The sequence below is a fragment of the Aythya marila genome (assembly GCF_965140915.1).
Source record: "Aythya marila genome assembly, chromosome: 5".
NCBI classification, from domain to species: domain Eukaryota; kingdom Metazoa; phylum Chordata; class Aves; order Anseriformes; family Anatidae; genus Aythya; species Aythya marila.
In genome coordinates, this window is record NC_139046.1 from 14,342,165 (window position 1) to 14,364,035 (window position 21,871).

At 40.1% G+C, this 21,871-nt stretch overlaps 1 protein-coding gene across 4 annotated transcripts in view; it reads right to left on the reverse strand.

The window, feature by feature from the left end:
- Positions 1-21,871, reverse strand: part of VRK1 (VRK serine/threonine kinase 1) — a 58,881-nt gene that overhangs the window by 34,540 nt on the left and 2,470 nt on the right. For 2 of the 4 annotated variants that reach the window (XM_082760575.1, XM_082760577.1), the window contains exons 1-2: positions 5,429-5,492; positions 462-623 (exon numbers count right to left, since the gene is read on the reverse strand). In XM_082760575.1, coding sequence (XP_082616701.1) covers positions 462-618 — 157 coding nt within the window. In that variant the 5' untranslated portion in view covers positions 619-623; positions 5,429-5,492. Of the gene's footprint in view, positions 1-461; positions 624-5,118; positions 5,362-5,428; positions 5,493-21,871 lie in introns of those variants that run through there. The other 2 variants (XM_082760578.1, XM_082760576.1) reach the window with 2 other exon arrangements.

A 21,871-nucleotide genomic window follows, 5' to 3' on the forward strand; every position in this document is an offset into this window, starting at 1 on the left:
TTCTGTCAGAAGCTCACATTGCAATGAAGAACTCAAAATCAGCACAGTCAAAAATAGCCAACACATCAGCTGATCAGTTGTCTCCATAGGATGCACTTAGACAGTTCCAGTTCAGAATTTGTGAAAGGACGCTCACGTAAAAATCCAGTTCAGCCAGACCAAAAATATAATTTAAACAAAAATTAGACCATCCTTTTACTGCTAAAAAGGAATAATAATCTTGGATAAGAAGAATGAATGAGCCACCACTCTGACTACTACTGGAACGTCTCACACAACCCAGTACTTGCAATGACCATTTGTCCCCTCTTGCTAATTTTTTCCAAGAACATGAACCAAGCTCTGATTCTAGTCCAAAAAAAAAAAAGATTAAAGATACTGTGTCAATTTGTCATTGTTTTGAACAAGGATAAACACCTCACTCTCCATTTTAAAGTATTACCAAAGATAACCAGACTTACCAAGGTACAGGCGTCCAAAGCCTCCTTGCCCTATAGGGACACCCAATTTCCATTCTTTTTTTGATGTATCTGTTAGAACCTCCCCTGGGGCAAACACTTCAGCAAGCTTCCTTTTTGCAGGGGCTCTTTTTCCTGACGTCTTCTTAATATACGGCATTTTCACTGGAGCAGGTAGGGAGGGAGAAAAGGAAAGAAAAAAAAAAAAAAAACAGAAAAAAATGGGTTACAAGCTGACGAGAAAATATTATTGTCTTTCTACTTCACATGCCAGTGTTTTACCCTTGTTTTTCCTTCTGAGAGATTTCCACGTAAGGATAGATTGTTAATTTGGTACTACAAAGATAGTTTAAAAGAAATAGAGCAAGTAATTTTATTGGCATGAATTCTAAACAAAAAATAACTAATTTCTCCAGGCATCAGAAAAATCAAACAGCAAAAGTCTTCACATGAGAAATCTATGAGGAGACTTTGTAGAACACATGCTGGAAAAATCTCAGAATCTATTGTTCTAAATCAATCACAACTCTGAACTTAGAAAAAGTAAACTAATGAAACACAGCTCATCAGTTTTCCTAGGGTTTAATTTGCTTAGTGAAGAAATGCCAGATAGTCCAAGTCTTCAGTAATAATACAGAAAGTTATTAATGGTTACACACACACACACACAAAAAAAAAAAAAAAAAAAAAAAAAAAACACATCACTGGTAAAAATTTCTCAGAGATTCCTCTTAGCTGTAAAAAAAAATACCAGAAAAATACAGAACTAATTGTTAATTATTTTTCTGTATAACTGCAAGCAACAGAAGTGAGCATCTGCTTATTGTTCACAGGACAGCACTTCGTAGATCACCAAAAAAACAGTGCATAACTATGTATCTAGAGATCAGAGATGTAAAAGCACCGCTGCATTTCTGCAACAGCCTTCACTGGGAGCAAATATACGTTTGGGTTTTTTTGCAGAGCCATGTTTTGCTTCAGTAAAAGAACTTACTGAAGTGGCCATAAGGCAAGGTGTGCACTAGCTCTACTTGCATTAAAGACCTTCATGAGGTGCTTTTACAAAGACATGATCTTTCCCACCACCTTATAAAGATGAAAGGTATACAAACACACACATTTATTTTATAAAAGATAAAGTTCTGACTGTTAGGATTACTATTTTATTTTGCTTACGTAAGCAGGAAGGAGTATTAACACAATTCAGAAAGCTTCTGGACAGCAAAATCTTTTCCTCATTAGTCCAGCTGTTCAGTACAATAACCCTTAGTGCAGTTACTTAACATCAGTTTTATTTTTTCAATTCTTACGGTCCTCTGAAGGACCTACACAGCACACACCTCCTCAGTATCACAAAACAGGATGTTTTAATTCTGCATCACTTTCCCATATTTCCAATTACTTCTGTAAAGTAACCTTCCCCCTGTAGTCCAGATGTAACTCTGACATTCTACACTCACAATTTAAGGCTAACTTAAACTCCTTTTTTTTTTTTTTTTTTTTTTTTTTAAATCTTCAAAGTGATACCCACTGTACTGTCTTAGAGGAAGATTCTTCCCCTAGACTTTCTGCAGAAGAAAAATGACACTTCCAAGCACCAGATGCAATCTCAGCTAGGACCATACCAATGGGAGTGTGATGGTGTCAAAACATCAGGAACAGACACAGTTAGGAAGGAATGGCAACATGTTGATACTGCTTAGAAGAGCAGGCCAACAAGATCAGAGCAGGCTTTTAAGCAGCTTCTCAGGACACCCAGCTCAGGAAAAGGAAAGACAATAACACAGGGGGCAGACTGAAGCCTTTAGAAAGTGATAATGGGAAAACAAAATAGTTTGGAACTCAAAGACTGACTGACTTAAGGAAAAACAGAGTGCAAAAATCAGCAGTGTTGCCTAACAGACTCAGATGTGGGACATGATTGCAATCACTGTCATTTTCTAATGAGTACAAAACCAAACGAAGTGAGCAAACAGATCTCAAGCTAAGAACAATTTGAGAGACATGAAGAGGACTGGAGAGACTGCAACTTGACCTCTTGAGTTACTGCTCATCATCCCTGCGAGACTTGGAAGTGTCTGAACCACTGTTCAGTAAAGGCACAACTTGCAACCTCTTTTTCAATAAAGCTAGCAAGCCAGTGAAACAAAACGATTGATTCATTTGACATCTTTGACATTCACAGCAAGTCTGTTGATAGTAGGTTTGCTTGAAATGGAATTAAGTTTACTTAAAATAGGTGCTCAATAGTATAAAAGGAGCTGGTGCTTCCCTTTTTTGGCGTTATTATTCAATGTGGTCAGTAATTATATGCCTGAAGGTAGTTAGTTAAAAAAAATTAACAATGTCTTCCCTTCATCCATAAAAGCAAAATTTCAAAATGGACATAAGTTTGAACGTCCCCAGCTGGGAACCCTGCCCTTCCAACTACACTAGATACACATACATGGTTTCCTGGCTGCCTATATTCATATCCATCTGTTAGGATGGCAGCGTGCCTACTTACAAGTTGGTCAAACTATCAGTAGGCCATAGGTGCCAAACACTGATCGCTTTCAATGGGCAGCATGCACAACGCTAAGCACAGAGCCTATTGCTAAAAAGCTGTTATCCCTGGAAATATTTTAGCAATGGCCACACATGCTTTCACTTGTATGAGCCATCCATTCAAAGACTGATTGAAAGCAGAAATACCTGGAGGCTGCAAGAACTTTTGTCATGAAAGTACAAAATTGAAAAATAACAACAAAAATAATGAAAAAATGAGATAATGACATTTTAGTGCAAATTGTATCATTCCGTGTGTTCCTCACAAAGCAGCAAACACAAGAGGTTTGTCAGGAAATGTACGAACCAGCAAACGCAATGCAGAACTGCCTACTGTACTTTCAACAGCTGGAATACAGTCATCTACTTTTCCCTAAAATCACCTTTAAAACTTCATTAAGAGAAATCACCTTTACCTTTCCTGCATCTCAATTACCTTTCCCCATCAGTAAATGGAAATACTTTCTATCTCGCAGGTATTGTGAAGCTCAATTCATTAGTGCCTGCAGCCATGCTGAAGTCCTTGGAAAGAGAGTGCCACCCGTGTCAAGTACTATACTATCATTCAAGTAGCAAATAGATCTGACCCTACTTAGCTAAGGTATCTGACAAGAACAATTTTCAAGGTGCACGATTGTAAACAGCAGCATTTTATGTGGTTACAATATGTGCAAAACAAAGATCTTGCTTCTAACAAGTATGAATAACAGAAGCCTATTTGTCTAAACTCTCTCTGAAAGCCTCTTAGTACCACAAAGGCTATTTCTCCTTCTTCTCCCTAATAAAACATCTTGGAAGAAACTGAATAAACCGTACTTGAGATATGCAGACAATTTTGCATCAATAGTTCCATTAGTAGTGTTATCTTTACAAACATGTCTGCAATGGTTGCTACTCTAACTACACTTGAACTCTTAGAATAAATATGAATAGCCACTTCTCAATCGGTGGTGGCATCCGTTCTCAATAAAACTTTGTAATTAATATAAATCAAATTTATTTTGAAGGACGCATTTCAGCCGCGTGGCAAGTCTGACTGGTTTCTTCCTGATCCTCTCCTTTTATTCTCAGGAAATTGTCGTTTTCATGGTTGTTTATCTCAGTAGGACCTATTCTCATTCTCAGCGCTGAGAAGGCACGTTGGTGACCTGTGCTCCTTTTCACGAACACATAGGCCTGGCAAGACCTGAAGTCTGTACATCATTAATACTGCTCATTGGTCACAGCAACACACCTTTTCTGCCTGAAAAAAAAGGAAATAAAGACCACCAGAAACAAAAGAAATGTTTTCGCTTAGTGAGCAAGAGGGGAAGAACGCAACACCTGAAGACTTCTGAGTGCTGCAGGACTGCTTCACAGGAAGGAGCACAAAAAAATGCACCTGAAGCAGCAGTGACATGCAGTGCCAAGGGGTACATGGACCCGTCACAATTTGTGTGTCCAGTATATGCAAAGAAGTCTTTTCTCACTATCACCATCTTATATTTTTGAGTACTGCTGTAATCTCGGTTCCCAGAGATTGACAGCTAACAAATGATGCTACGTATGGAAGATGAGGCCTTACAGCTCTTTCCATAAGATTTTTTTTTTTTTTTTTAAGAGAAAATGAGTAAGTGTGCATTGTTAGACCACAGTTTACTAAAAGTTCTTCATCACGATTGCATTATACTAGGCAAACTGAACTTTATGTGCTGTTTTGTGGGGCTTTTGGTTTTGTTTTTTAAAAACACACCAACACAACCTTCTTTTTTTTCCCTAACTTCAGAAGTTTGCTCAGAGAAAGGGGGCAGTCATTTACAAGGGGAATTGCTGTGTTGCTAACTAATTCCCAAGTGTCTCCAACAGATACATTTTATTCTTCTGTGCAGTGGAGAAGTACAGATTCTCCTCAAAATCTGATGCCTTCAGTTAGTTCTTGCAATAAAGAACACAGAACCCTTTATACGGTGCCACTGTCACTCCAAATCACCTCCAAACCAACAGCAAGTACCCATGCACGTGAAAGTGACCTAACTTTGAGGCTGCCTGGCGGCTTGGCATACCGTATAAAATTACCAGCTCTGAAATTCATCAGGAACCCCGCCTACTAGGGGGGTTACCCCTGGGAATTTACCCAACAGTTCACTCCTCCAGAGAAGGCGGCAGCGGCCTTCTGACAACAGCAGTACCTCAGGATTACTCGGGAGCAGCCCCGGACAGGGGACCGCGAGGCCTGCAGGCCGCGCCGGGCCCTCCGCGCCGCGCCTCAGCCCCTGCCCGCCGCTGCTGGGCGCCGAGCCCCTGCGGGAAGGGCCGCGGCCAGGCCCCGCCGCCCGAGGCGGCTCCCGCGAGGCCGAAACGGCGTCCCCAGGAAAAAAAATAATAATAAAATAAAATGAAAAAAGGGCCCCGAGGCCCGCCCGGGCCGAGGCGGCCGCCAGTACCTCCTCCGCGCCCCGGCCCGGCCGCCACCGCCGCCGCCGCCCCGTCTGAAATTCCCGCACTGCCCGCCGGCGGCCCGCCCCGCCGCGGCGCCCACCTCCCACCATCGGCCGCGCCCATTGGCCGCCGCGCTCCCGCCTCGCCCTGCCCCGCCTGGGGCACTAGGGCATGATGGGAAATGTAGTTCGGGAAGCCACCGAGTTTGGGGAGTTTTGTTTGAAAGTGGACGGTTTTAAAACGAAGCGCGTCAGGGAGGGGGTGGGCAGGCCGATGGAGGTGTCCTGGGCCCAGAGCCATGGTGGGACACAGGCCGTAGGGTGTGGGGGACCAGGTGGTGCAGCAGTAGTTGGTGCAGAGGCCATGAGGGGCCCATGCCAGCCATCCCCGCACTCTGCCCTCACCCAAACGCCTCACAAACCCCCAGAAGCACACCTGCTCCCTTTGTCACTGCCCCTGTCTACTTCTCTCAGCTCCTAGTCAAACCGTGAAGCATTAAACCCGAAAAGTCTTGCTAAAAACCTGAGGTTAGAGGTCACAAAATGTCTGTGAAGAAGCAAGGGGTTCCACCACAGAGCACAGTTACACTTCCAGTCATATCCAACTGTTACCCTGCAGCATGACTATACTGATGCCAGGCAAAAGTGCAAACAACTTAAAACAACTTTATTCCTTTTTCTTTCCCTCTCATTCACATTTCATATTATTTTCTTTAGTGTGACAATGTGTACAAATTAAATGAAAGGTGTGTTTTCTTTCCTTTAATGTGCTGCTATTAATCTTTAAAAGGAAAGCCACCATTCCCTAAGAATAGCAGTATGATGCCACAGAGTTGTCTTTGTTCACCCATTAATGTACATTCCAAGAGGACTTCAAGATGATCTGCTCGGTAACCTCACAGCTCTGGTGTATTTTAGGAAAGCAGTAAAAAACTATTGTACAGAATGCTATTAAAAGGTAGCTACAAATAATTTTTTGACACATTTAAGATCTTTCCAGTTGTCTTTACAAGTTGGACTAATTTTTGTATTTGCTTAGATAGGACCTTACATTTTTGTTTATGAATTCCTTCAGAACCCAGAGAGAATCAACTATAATTCTGAATATTCAATCGATTTGATGACAAAACTGATTTGTTCAGTAAAGATATTACATTTCAGTCTAAAAAATTCCACATGAGATAGGGCTGACACTTCAGCTCTTCTTACCAAAGGAAGGTACAATATCATTTTAAAATAGAATCAAGTCCTTAAATAACTTAATAAAGAATCACTTCCGCAAATATCTATTTTGCCCTTAAAACAAATGGAGAAACAAACACAGAGATGCTGACTACAGTTTGTTTAGCCTGTTGTAACAAAGGAAATTTGTATTCAATGCCTGAGTAAGAAATGGATTTCCGGACTCCTAATTCGGTATTACAAATTGCAAGGTCATTATTAATTGTATTGTTCAAAATATATTAAATTCAAAATTAAGATGCAGAGGGAGGAAAAGTCTTTTAAAATCTTGCAGTTCTTTGAAAATATCTTCTGTATTCATTCCTCACATTAAGTAGCTAAATAGGTAAATAGAGGAATGGAAGATAGGGAAGAGGTCCAAACTCTACAGAGTACCTGTTAATTTCATGAAAAAGAGATGGAGTATTAGAGGCCTTAATGAAAACAGTGTGGAAGAAATGCTACAGAATCAGATCGCTTGGAAATTTCACTTTTTCCTGAAGTTTTCTGAAGCTAACAGGCGTGATTTGAAGCTGTTAAAGGGAATCATTTTAAATAATTTGAAACTTCTAAGGCGAGAGCTTGTTTGAAGTGCATTAAATTAATCCAAATTAAAGGACTTTCATGAGTTTCTGAAGGGTTTGTATGTTTTCTTTGGTCAAGGTCCAAAACTCGTATGCACGGGCAATTTTTTTCTACTTAAAAATAAACTCCCAGACTGTCTCGGAAGTGTCTTCACCCATCTTAGTTAAAAATTATATTTATAGGTATACACACATTTTATCTGGGGAATGCTGGATATCCTACGCTGTAGATACATTCATGTGCGGACAAACAACAGTACAGGCAGTCTAACTATAGCAATACAAAGAACTTCTGTTTATCATCAAACATTTCATATATCCCATTACATGTGAAAGAATTATTATCTATCCTGTTGCAGTGCAATGCTTTTTCCTATAATGGAATTTTACTCTGCAAATTTATTTTGGTATTAAAAGGTTCCACTTTATAATGTCTATGGTTCAATCAGTGATCTAAAAGGCACTTAAATGCTTTGAACAAGATACATAAAACGCTTTTACTGCAAAAGCTTTGCTGTATCTACCAATTTTACCATTGATCTCCTTCCATGTAAGGCAGTTCTGGAAGCTGCCCATGCTGTATAAAATCACATGGTGGCTTTTGATCTCCAGCTGGTGATTAAAGCACATTATGGAGGTTTGAAATTTTCTTGTGGTCATTAGCATACCTCCAAACACTTCTCTGCTAAATAGTAGTGGTGTTCTCACTGCATGCTATCTAAATAAGAAATCAGAAATCTATAAACTTATTATTTATAATCCTTTGTAGCTCAGAGGATAGAGATCTCTTGAATGAGGTGAGCTTACCCGTAGCAATAGACTTACTGACCAAATAGTGATTTCTTATGGTGACTAGTCACTAGCAAAAGGCAAGGAAGAATGAGGTTATATACTTTTAAACCCTCTTTTGATGCAAACAGGCAGAGCTCCATGCTTTGCAAAACCTTGTATAATTACTCCCTATCTGCAGTTCTATATTTCCCGCTGCTTAAAGACGTCACCATTGCTCCCAAGATCACGAGGCTATTGCAGGTTTTCCACAGCAGATTTTTGAACAACTGCATCTTTTCCTCACTTTTTGAAAATGTATTTGTGTGGTGGGAAAAATAAAGAATCACTTACCATATATTTGTTACTTTCTCTAGCAATCTCCTTGGGGTTTCCTTTCACAGAAAATAAATGAGGATGTCAGCTTTATATATTTATATTTCACTTTATTATATTACATTGCATTTTATTTATGTATTTCTACCATCTGTATCGTGCAAGCAAGCAAAATTTACTGCATGTTACCCAGATACAGAGAAAAATGTTTCATTTGTTCAAAGAGTTTACGGTCAGTAAATATCAAATAAATTCCAAAGCTTTCTGTTAGTTGTTCTGACCTGTCCCCTCACTCCCAAAAAAATTGAATGAATACAGGTAACGTTGTTTCTGACAAGTAAACAGCTTTTAAAAGGGAATAAAAGCTGGAGGGCAGCAAGAGCATTGGTCTGGAATGGATATTGTAGTTGTAAGGGAGATGTGTAAACGGACAGTAAAACTGGTGGAAGAGACGGGCAGGCAGATAGCAAGGTTAGAAATACTGGCAGAGCAGTGAGGACACAAGGCTGCAGTTCTCTTACGTTCCTCCCCTGGTGCTCTGGCACAGCACCTGGAGTTACTGGAATCTAGGAAATAACAGATTCCCATCTCTGCTTTTAGCCAGCAGCTTAATTAACACTTGGAGGAAGAGCAGAACTACAGAGAGAGAGCACTAAAGATTTAACATATAGGCAACATTTTTCTTGTACATCCAAGCAACACCCTAAATACCTGAGATATTTTGTAAGATTGGACACAGCAGTTTTTATCCAAGGAGCTTATTGTTCAGAGAGAAAAAAGAGACAGAAAGAAAGAACGAAAGAAAGAACGAAAGAACAAAAGAACGAAAGAACGAAAGAAAGAAAAAGCAGTGCATATCACATGCTCTTTCATACAAAACATTAATTCGTATTCATATAAACAAGTATTTGGTGGATTAATTGTCTCATACGAACTTCCTTGGAGAAAGTAGAAGGGGCAGAAGTCATTGAATGTTTCATCAGAAGATATCACACCACAAAAATTAAAAATAAAATATTGTATCTTATAATATATACTTTTCTGTCTTCTGGCAAGCTGTATTACCCAAAACTAGGTGTCTGGCAAAAAATAAAAACACTTATTGCTGCTCTTCTGTACCCAGGCATAGCATGGAATCCTTCCTGTCAGGCTGCTCTGTAGTGTAGTTTTGGTGTTCATGACCACACTAATCTACATAAAATTTACATGACATGTAACAAAATATATGATTTGCATAAGAACTGGCTTCCTCGGTCCCAAATGGCACTGAGTAATTCTAAAAAAATCCTACCACTAGGTGTCTCATTGGTTTTAATATACTCCAACCTAGGAGCAAGAAATGCTCAACAAAATTTAACAAAAATACAGTTAATTACCACTGACATTCCCTCCTTCGTTACACCAGCACACCCTGAATTTAATCACAAGCATTATTGTAATCAAGCTGTCAATCAGATTTTGAAATATTTCATTTTTTGACATAATTACAGCAGAATCCCTACAGCCCGTCTAGAACATGGATATGGCAAGATTGATATTGTGTTACAAAATGTGATCTGACAAAAAAAAATTGATGCTTCTGTGCAAAAATTAAAGAAACACCGAGCTGCTAATGCATTTACCCTGCAAATATGTCTCATCAGGTAGAACGTCAAGAGTTAATACAAGTGCCTGCCCATTCACTGAATAACGTACACATTCTTGTCATGCTTTAAACGCTGAAATGTTGTCCATGTCATTTTTATTTTTGTTTAAAAATCTATAGCTTTATTTTACTTCCTTGGCACCAACTGTATGGGGGCTTTTTTGCTTTTAGGCTTAAGGTAAGCAAAAGATTTAGAGAAGCAACCAGCAGAGAAATGAGATGCCAATGGCTTGTGTTGAAACTCCTCTTAGTCAGTCCTGTCTATGGAAATCCACAAAACTGAGGTATTTTATTAAAGTTTGCGAACAGTTTGCATTCCTGATGAGACATGAGACATCCATAGCACATAGTGACATCCTTTCCAAAAATTCCATGTTCCTGCTTTTGGGTGTATGGTGGGGAGCATATTTTTTATGCTAGCACTTCAGAACATACGAGATGCCTCTAGAGGTGCTTTCTTCAGGTGGGCACCCATCTGTCAGCAGTCACAAGGGTTCCCCAGAACACAGGCTTTGGGCTGGCTCCAGTCAGATACAGTCTCTCACTGCTGGGACACGAGTTTGTCTTTTAACCAAGAAGGTAATTTTTACCATCTGATGACCACTTCATGGCCTCTGTGAATGAGTTTGCAGACCCCAGCCTGATTTTATGTAGACAGCTGTCCCCCTTCACAAAAACAACTGTCACAATTGGCAATGGTTGTGACATGTGCTGCCAGCAGCAGGGGCTCAGGATGAATGGACTGGAGGCAGGAAAGTGTTCTCACTGCGAGGTGAGGATGGGGGATATTTGCAGTACCACCAAAGGTGCTGTACTTCAATGTGCAGTATTGATAATTCAGACATCTTTCACATGACCAGTGCTCTTTGCTTTAAAAGCCACTTGCTTGTATATTTCTAGACAGGTGTACCACTGGAATAATTTTGCTAAATGTGTTTAGATAACTTAAGACAACCTCTGAGCCAATAGCAAATCAATAATTAATTTCTTCCTTTCCAATGCTGGGTGAGTATTTGTCACTGGAGAGATATGTGAGGTTTTTAAGAAGCTGCAGAAGCACACATGTAACTTCACACATAATCCCAGCATTTTTCCACCTCGACCTCAAGAGATGCACCATAAATGTGTTCCTTCTCTCTATGCTCACTCTGTCCTCAGAGTCCCAGTTGCTTATTTTCCATAAATTGGTACTGGCCCTGTTATTCAGAGAAGTACTGTTTCACTTGGGTATTATCACAGCTCCTAAGATCTCTATTCATAAGATCTGCTTTTTTTTCTAGCTGAGTTTTCATATTTTCATCCAGATATCTGTTGGAAGGATTGAATTAACTAATGTACTAGTAGCAACTAAGAAAACATGTTTAATGAGCTTTGTCCTCTGCCACAATGAACTTACCAGGGCAGTAAGACAGGGGCATATAGGCAGTAAGACAGGGGCATATAGGCATAGGTTCCCTGTCTTATGCCTTGAGAATAGATTAAATTTCCCCCTGTTCTTTTCATCCCATCACCTCCTTCTTTCCTTGACTCACTTGAACCCACCTGAAAAACAGCTAATTTTTGCTAGTAAAGACCTGTCTTTGAAGATATTTCAATGGCATTAAGCCTACCTCAATGATATAAATAAATAAGCGAGTTCAGCAGTTTTTACAACACCATATACTGACAATATTCCAAACTGTCCAGTAAACATTTTTCATTCTCCATGGAATATCAACACATTGACTGCAATATTTCTATCTGTGTTCTTTTACTTGCTAATAATCAAATTGCAGCCATCAACCTTTTCATTTAGAACTACTTGCTCCAAAAAGTAAGTACAGCCATTTGAAACAATTTTGTAGCTATCTCAGACAGAATGCAAGTTTTACATTGTTGAATTGTAAGACTGCCACCTCGTAAACATATTATAATGTATATTGGTCTATTTTGGTGAACAGCTGAATAATAATGTACTTTAAAAACAGTTTGAAATGCATCTTCTAAGATATAAAGCAGAGAGGCTGACTAATATGAGAATATGGCTTTTCACAGCAAACCTAATGAAAGCTTGTGAAAACTACAGTCAGTATCTCATCACCACACTGGCTACATTGGCTGCAATACAGTCAATACTATATTGACTGCTAGAAAGGCTATAAGTATAAAGCGTTCCATCTCTCTTGATGAAAGTAACTGAGCTGGGCCAAAATTGATGGGTAAAAGAGTAAATCTTCCAGTTTCATGAATTTTGCATAACTCATTCTTGAATATTTCTTGGAATTGTGTCCCATGTCCTTCACCAATGTAAACTTTGCTTTTGCTTCACTTCTGAAAAGTCTTTGGAGAATGATCATTAAAGTAATAGCATATTTTTAATACATAATTTATCTGCAGAGCCCCAAAACAGAGCTTACTTTGCCCATGTTTCTAGTTCAGAAAACTCAAGAGGGAACAACTACTTTTTAAAAGATCAGATTACCTCATCAGGTGTTTTAAGCTTTTTTATTAAGTTATTTCATTAAATCTGAAAATATTTCCTAAGCGTTTGCTGTAGACTTGGATTTCTATTGTTTGAGCATGAAACAGCCTTCGGAGCAGAGGGCCAGGTCTGCCTGGTTCGGGCATGAAGTCGCCAGCCCCATTTGCTCGATGTTGCGTGCAGAGAGAGCTGAATTAGCCCAAGTGCAGACTCCACATCTCTCCCCCTCTCATGCAGACTGCTATTCAAACATTCATTCTGGGATGAAAAGCTTCTTCCTTGTAGTCATCAGCCACGGAGTGCCCATTCACCATAGATGCTACGATTGCTTCTAAGTCTTAATCCAGACCCCACTGTTCCTTTGGTATGGTACTCAGCACAAGGAACCTGCACACACACTCCCATGCTCCCCCCAGAAAACAGAAACACCTACTCCAGAAATCAAAAACCTAATCTGAAAGTATATCCTATATAATCAGCTAGAGCTATGCCTTCCTCCACCTCAGTACCGCTATCTTTGTGCTGTAATGCGGATTAAACACTAGCTCAAAGTGTAGTTATTGAGGGACCACTTTAAGTGTCATATAAAAGAGAGGCTACATTTGGTAATGCTCAGCATGAGATGCAAGAAAGATGTTCCTTACAAAAAGAATCAGAAGAGGAATTTAGATTCATGGAAGTTTGCCCTTTCTGTAGGCACTTGGTCAAATAAGATATATAACCTTTTCCTGCAGATGTTTGTCACATCTTTAGATTGCCAGAGCCTCTACCAGATAGATCAAATCAATTACATCGCACATTCCCCCAGTGGAAAGACAAGTGTAGGATAAAGGATGCAAGTTATTACAAGGCATCTGAAAAGTTATTTGCAAAACACCACTTTTAGGCAAGGTTGTTCTATTTTAACTTAACAATGTAGCATCATAAAAATCAATTTGTCTGTCTTTAATGTGGTCATTTTTACCAAGGCAATGTGAACACAGAGAGAATACAAACCATTAAAGGTGTGATCTAATAATATTTTATATCCCTTTGATTGGTTGTGAATTGTGAATAAACACACTGGTCAGAACACTAAAATAATTCAGCTTTCTACCATACACCAACAGAGGAAATAACACACACACACACAAAATCAAAAACCACCATGAAAAATATACACAGGGAAACATTCACAAAACCACGGAAGATGTTCCAAGAAAGAACCAGAAGGGACATTTGACTGGAAATGAAAGGAAGCCTGGGGATTTAACAGATGAGTGGCAGCAATGACAGCAGGTAGGAGTGGGCAGCTGAGGGGTATGGTCTGGTGGCAGGGACGGAAGAATTGCACCTGGTGTTTCTGGGCACTCAAGTTGTTGGGAAGCAGGTAAAGCAGAAAGAGGGCAGAGAATCCAGACAGAAGAGGGCAAGGAGAACTGAGCTGGAAATTCTGGAGAGCAGCCCTGACCAACTGGAAAGCCTTTGCAAATGAGCACTGGTTAGAAAAGAAAAGGACAAGCAGGGGGAGGAGGAGGAGAAAAAAAAAAAAAAATGAGGCATAGCAGTCTGAAAGGTCTTCCACTGCTCTAGCAAGTAAGGATTTTCCAACTGAGGAAGGAGGGAAACTGAAGCAGACAAGGCAGCAGGTAGAAGGTACTTGCCAACTTCAAGTTCCCAGCCAAGTTTGCTTAGCATGGCCACACATGCTATGCTTGGCACCTGCTACATTGACCATTTGCAACGGTTCAGAATTGTATTTGTTCCCTTTTCACTGTGTGAAATGATCTGGGGACACTTACACCCAGGATGTAGTTTAGAAGGTTATACGGTGAGGCGGCAACATCTTAAAAAACATGAATTGTATAAGCGAAATTAGGTCTGTACTAAAGACTAACCTTCTGCCTGCTACTATGCAGCTCTGCCAATGCACTTCAAGCTCGACTTACAACACCTTGTGTAAAATTTCAGTGCCACCTCTCGTCAGAGCAGTGACTCAGTCACACCGAACTGTCACCTCTGTGGCAGGATGCAGCCCCTTGTGTTGGTGCTGTAACATTTATGACTCAGAATCCAACACGGTAATCAACACAAAACAGAGCAACTCCAAAAGCAGGTTTCTAATGCAGATTTGCTAGATCACCATTCAATGAGATACAGCAGGTAGAGAAAAAATTTCAGACTGGTACACATAATTATATTGCATCTTAAAGAAAAGGTCACATTTTTAACAAGCAGAATCATGTTTTTCAAGGTCCACAGGGGAGGACAAGAGAGAACAAGCTTGGTTTCCTTTTTACTGTCATCATTACTATCCAAAACACCATGGACTGGGCAGCGCAGAGGCCTGCAGCATGGCGAGTTTTCCTTTAGGCTAGGTTTGAACTCTTAGCTCTGTCAAGACTGGTAAGAAACCATCTGATAGTTGCCAACTCATATAAGCAACTGCGGATAGTTTGGTTGGCCCAATACAATTCCTAATAGGAAAAAAAAAAAAAAAAAGAGTACAGGCAGCAGCGCTATCAGTTTTGGCATCATCACTTCAGCCTAAATAGCAGAAAAGGCTTATGTAAGCAAGGAAGTATCCTGAAGCATCTACCTGTTTGCTGGTGTCATTTCATACAGAGGCACATGCTCCAGCATACTCCTGCCCTGGTCCTGATCTGTTTAAGCCGGTGGTAAGGGGTGGCCACAGCAACACGTAGCTGCTTCTCATCAAGTCAATGAGCAGGGAAATTTTGAGTTGGCAATGACCAAGTTAGTGTTGCCCTGTTGTTCTTGATTTCTCGGTAACAAGAAGCAAAGCGTGTTATCCAAAGCCATTTCTGCTCTTTACAGTGAGGAATTTATTTCCTTCTTTAATAGGAGTCTTTAAAAGCAGTGTGACAGAATTGCAGTCAAGAGAAAACTTCACAGTCCTCAAAAATATGACCATCACAGCCACTCTGATCTTCATATCCATACCTGAATATGTTCAAATCCTCCTCGAGGAACAGTTTCCTCACAACCTGAATTTAACTTATACTGCTAGCAGAGATTTCTTTTATGACACTGAGCCATCCAGTGGCACAGGCTGAAACAAACTACTACATGTGCTTGCAAATGCATTTCTCCAGTCACTTTCCTTATATGAGATTTCTATTAGTGACAAAAAAAAAAAAAAAAGACAAAAACTCACAACAATAAAATATTTATTTAGTGAATATTGCAAATAGAACTGAAGGCAATAAACATTCCTCATCATTTAAGGTCAAACAAAAGGGATCTCCTGACATTGATTTAATAGAGAAGAGAATTTGGAAAAGAAAAAAAAAAAAAAGAAAAAAAAAAAAAGAGGAAAGAAAAGAGGCTTTTAACTCATGATAATGATAGCGGACAACATCCTTGTCTATTTTGTTACTTTTGAAGAGAAGGGAATTTATTTAGGTTTAATTTATGTTCTGAACTTCTCTGACTTAGTTTATCACTCTTCTTAGTGCCTCAGAGGTTCACCTCTGCTAGAATTAAATGCTGCTTTCTTCTCTAACATTAGAGAAACATATCTCAACTTCATTTTGCAATCTTACGATATCAAAGGAGTTCTTGTGGTCACCCATCCATTCTTCTCCAAAGCAGCCCCTATTTGCCTTGCTTTTTTTTCATCGTGGCAACACTAAGTATAATTTAAAACAAAATAGCAGGCAAGTTGAAATAGCGCTAATATAATACGATCAAGGGATAGTTCAAGAAGTCACTGCTGGTGTCTGCACATAATCTAATTCCAATCAAGTGAATCTCTACAGCATTTTTTCTTTCCACAAACCAGCTGTGCAGGCTGGTATCTTTACTGCACCCAGATCTGCATTAAGTTTAGCAGAGTCCTGCCACAGGTAGCCAGAGTCCTACCTACATACAGAAAAGAAATTCAGAGGTATCACAAGCTTTATCAGTGCACATCTACTTATTAATCTGTAAGTACTCCTGATGTGACACCTTTTTTACCATAACAGATATGTGCTAATTTTCCAGTGGAAAATTTCAAAGAGCCCAAGTTTCAAATTCAGTGTTTAGTCTGAGCATCTACCCTTACATCACTTCTTTACACGTGCATGCTTTTTTACCTACAGTGGTTAGTATCAGATGTCAGACCTTGACCCTCTGAAAATTCTTGTCGTAACAGTTTGAATTAAGTTAATTAATCCCAGATCACCTCACTTTTGTCCATGCTACAGTCTTGTGGCTGCAAAACAATACGTTAGTATTTTAAATAGCAAGAGATAAGTATCTGCATGCAGAAGCAGAGATCCAAACACTGATGGCTTAAATGCCATTAAGGGCAAAATTTATTGCCATGGAGGGCAGTAATTAAGTATAGTGTGAGTGGGTTTTATGTTTTAAAAGATTGTGAGCACATTAAATGCTGAATAATGGTGCTACAGCAGTAGTGGGTAGAGCTTGGCTTAGCATGGGCAAAGAAGAAAGATCATTAGCAAATAAAATAGGGAGCACCTCAGGGGACACGCCTACAGACAGTCTGTCACCCACTGGTTTTAACATTTCATTTCAAAATTTAATTAGATATCAATTTCTGAATGCCTAAATAAAATCAGCCCCTTTGCATAGCATCCACATGCATCAGCTCTCACTGATACATTTGAGGCTGTAGCAATGCTCCTCTCCTTAACTTTTCGAGGGGAAAAAATAACAAAAGAATAGCCCGAAAGGATATTCCTAGCCCAGCAACCCAACAAACCATCTAACAAAAGTAAACAATGTTAATACCACTATTTAACTCATGATTGATGCACTGGAAGCAATAGCAGCTCTGTGCAAAAAGTATGTATGAGGCAACAATATTTTGCATTAACCTAGCAAAGTACAGGGCTGAAAGTGTCTGATATCCATGGCTAATAAGGAAATGCTTCATTGATCACAAAAACAATGAAAGTCATCTATCATTCGAGTAAAATTCCGCTAAAAGAAAATAAAGCTGTGGTAACAGCTTGTCCACCCTTAATGACAAGTGTTGCTTGTCTACCATTTATATAAGGGAGTGTCAAAGCACAACTGGCTTTACCCAAAACACATATGGGCTTATTTTTTTCTTAAGAGATATTATTCAAAGGGGGTAAAACCCTGTCTTCTCAAGACCTCTTTTTTCAAGAAATTAGAGGTAATCTTAATTTTAGAATAGTGGAGAGGAGCCATTCTCTGGTAAAGCACAATGATCACTAATTTTAGGGAAAACATTTGCCTTAAAAAAGCTAGTTTGGTATAACACTAGGGTCTACTTTGACCACATTTCCTAACTTATCTAGGAAACCACTAAGAGGCTACATACAATATTATAAGCCCTCAGTATAAAAATAATTAAGAACCGTTGTAGGCTCCAGGGGGCACTACTATTGATGCAGTGCTGAGTGCTGAGACAGATCACTGCAGCATCTGGATATTACTAATTTAGGGTGTCATAAAGAATTAAAAGTGTGAAAGAAAAACCACTAGTTCTGTTCTGGCTACTAGCTAATCTCTAATCAATGTTCCCTCTCTGAAGTAAAGGCAGCAAGCCAATCCAATGTGCAGATGATGAGGCAGGTGTACCCCACATCGCAACATACAATCCTAATGCCTGTTTTTTCTTAGAAAGGCAACCAGAGTTTGGAGGAGACCAGTGACATAGAGCAGTTTAGGGTTTCAAGAGCTTTTACAACCGAATTTTCATCTTCCAAAAATTAAAAATACCTTTGTTTTTTTTTGAAATAATTGCCAGCTACTCAGAAATATGACTGTTGTGCAAATGTGTGAGCTACCTTTATTAGTGGAATCATAGCATTTTCATTGGGATTTTGTTAGCCCAGCAGTTTTTATACTTTGCAAATAATTCAATGCAGCTGTAGTAGGCTCAGCTACATTCTGCAACAGGTAGTCAAGATGTCCCTGTAAACCATCTGTCCATTCATCTATCTTAGAAACATATCCCCTTATTTCAGTAATGCTCAGAAATCACGTCATTTGATGACTGGTAAAATCATCTCCGTTTTGTAGATGGGAAATGAAATGAGGCCTGGGGTCCTGCTTCAGACTGGGGCTGAAGTTTGCCGTGTCCGTTCCTTTTGTGATGATGCCTCACTCAATGAACAATTTCCCTTCACTCATGACAATATCTCTGCCTACTGAGGCTGGTGTCCATAGCTGATGTTTGCCAGAAGGCACCAGCCCTCCTTATTGCCCTTGTGCAATTGCACAGTACCTTGTCCCAGTGGGAGAATCAATTCGGGTCTTCAATACCTCATCTTCATCCTAAAGAACTGCAGCAAGGAGGCAGGGAAATTGCTCAAGCATCTTGCTGACTCAAAAGTCTTAGTGGGGGTATTGGATATACATGGTAGTTAGCAATGCCTGTATACTCCATTTAAGATTTCTTTGTGCTGGCTGATCATGGAGAGATGGTTTACAAAGAAAGTACATGGCATGGTTTGCTGTCTCCATGTCAGGTTAGTTTAATCAGGCTACTCAGTATATAAGGCATTCAGAAATACCTAATTGTAAATGGACTCCCCAGCCTCACCCAGTTTCAGAGCTGCGCTTAGCATTTCTGTGTAACCCAGCCATCACCACAGTGCTGTAGTGAACTACACAGACAGCAGACAGTGTGCTAGGTCCGTGTCAATCTAAAGCGAACCATCAGGGGCTGTCACATTCCTCCAGCACAGGGAAAGGCAGTCAGTGTTCACTTATGTCAAAGAGCAGATACCAGTGCCAGCAGAGGGGCAGAGCCAGGGATGGCCGTCTGCTCTTTGGGGCTGCAGAACCTGAGGTCTGGGCTGTGGCTGCCCTCCTTCTGCCAGGACTTGTGGAGTTGCCTTGGGGCTTCTGGCACAAATAACCCCAAAGGCTATGACTGTGCACAGGAGTTATCCTCCCATGCCACTGCACAAGACAGTTTCTAAGGGCTGAGCTAAGGACCACGTGCTTTTGTTCTTTTTTACATTATAACCAATATTCCCTACCTGCTTCAAAAGCAACAAGGGCTGGGCAAAAGGAGAATATTTTCAGGAATGCTTATTGGCAAGTATATGTGCATACAAAGAATTACAAAGTTTGTGCATGGGGCCGTACAAGAGTACACTAAAACAACACCACGAAAACACCGCATCTCCTCAAACTAGGAATGTCTAATACAGTCCTCTTCTTGAGCAGATCTATAATGTTGTGTTCCATCTCCACTATACAGTGCTGACATACAACAGCAAGGAACTTAGCTGTCTTATTTCCTAGAAACCTTGCAAACAGATAAACGATTAAAAATAAACGGCAGGCAATAAGCTCAGCCCCACAGCCCTGTTAATTACTTAATACAGTGTCATATTTGACAGATCCTCTCTGCTGTGCTAAGGGGCTATCTTTGCTTGGGTGTGTAACCCAGTAGCAAATACAAACCACTTCAGCTTCACAGCACCCACGGTGCAAGATGGCATCAAAGCCCAGGCAGAGGCTGCTTCCAAACTAAGTTGTTGGCTGTGTTGCAAACCAGAGGAAAGCTTCTAAAAAGGATTTCCAGTAACCTAAAGGGGCTTCATACTTCCAAATGGACAGCAGAAAGCAATAGCTCACTTAAGTTCTGCAACAGCAGTTGCTGTTGAAGCACTGAATTGATTTCCAAGCTGAGACAATTCACGGGTGCAAGGACTACTGCGAGCAGCACCACGGTCCAGTTTCAAGACCTTTATTTTATATAAAGCTGTGCACCCTTCTAACACACAGCAAAACATGTCGCTTGGCCCCATACTATTACAACATGTCCTTGGTGTAATAAATATAACACCTTTCTTTCAGCACAAGCACAACAAAGCCTTGTTGTTCTCAAAGCAGCATACAAGCGCCATGGTGGTGGACATGCCCACAGAGTGACACCTGTGGACTAACTTCAGGTCCCAGTGGCCAGCTCTGCACCCAAGGGTGGCCAGAGAGGTGGCATGGAACAGGCACAGAGCCGCCATGCCACCTGTGCCGGAGCAGGACCCGCTGCCATCACTGGTTCCACCTCATGCTCCTGTCAGGAGCCCACTGCTCCTGCAGCAAGGCTTGGGACTGGAGAAAAATGAAATTATGCTCTCCCAGCACTCAGGAATGTGAAGCAAACTTTGAACTGGAAGCTGGCTTTCAAGCCAAGCCCTCGCCTGGGGGTGTTTTCCACGCGGGCACACATCGACAGAGTCACACTCACCTGGGGGTCACGCAGCGGTAACACCAGCACTCCATCTGCTTACCAAGGAAGCCAACATAGTGTTAAAAAGCATGCAGGATGCACAGACCATATTGGACTTTAGACAGGAAATTATCTTTTCAAATTTTGGTTGAGCGATAAGAAGCTTTTAAAACTAAAGAAATGAATGATGTATGCAAAGCTGTACTTGAAATGATTCTGGTGTTGCAAATTGCCATGCTCTTACTGTGGAGCTGATGAAAATAAATGAAGCTCTGCGTTGCTGGGCTTTTTCCTCCCCCTTCTAATAAATGAAATGAAAAAGCCCCATTATTGTGCCACCTGCTTCAAATTCCTAATTGTGGTAACTGAATTCTGAAATTGTTTGTTAGCTGTGTAATATCACAGGCATTAAAAATACTGAGAGGCTATTAAGTTCTTTAAAACACAGCACCGGATAAAAAGGTGCAGCTATCTTCAGATTTTATTTCCATGAAATAACTTTTCCAGTGGAGAAATGTGTTAAAATCCTACAAGTGCATACTGAAAAAAAATCCCTGTTAATTTAACAGTTTGAGAAGCTGCAAAGTAAAGACCCAGGAGAGACGCACAGGCATATTTAAATATTTTTAAAAGAGAGCACTGTGCCATTCTGTTCCTATTTTTCTGGCATGGAAATATAAAAAATTCAAAAGACAATAGAAATCACATGAAATTCAAATGCAGGATTTCTGATGAACAGGTAGGTGTGTGCACATACACATCTCTGGAGTGCCTGTAAGCATGGAATCTTCCTGCGTGCCTGAACTATTGCTGCATGTGTATATAATGCATCTCATTTAATTCCTAAATTTCAGTTTCTCCTTTTAACAATGTTCCACCTTAGATATCTACATAGATTTATTTTTTAATTAAAATTAAAAAAAAAAAAAAAGAGAGAGAGAGAGAGAGAACACAGTAATTATCAAAACAAGCTATAAAGAGTTCTTGAAAGGATTCGTCATTACAAGTAATTTTTCTGGCTATCCAACTCCCATTGTTTTGTTCATTTTAATGAGAAAGGACTGGAATCAGTTAAGCAAGCAGATCTGCAAAAAGTTATCCCACACATCCGAGAAAGTCTTATATTTTACAAATACACATGGAGATGCAGAAATGTATGTATGTGTAAATTACTAGACATGATGCAACCTTTTCCCTTAGATTAACTTCTCATGTGTAAAATCACAGCACAAAAATTTAGTAAAGGGTTAAAGCAACAATCTCAAAA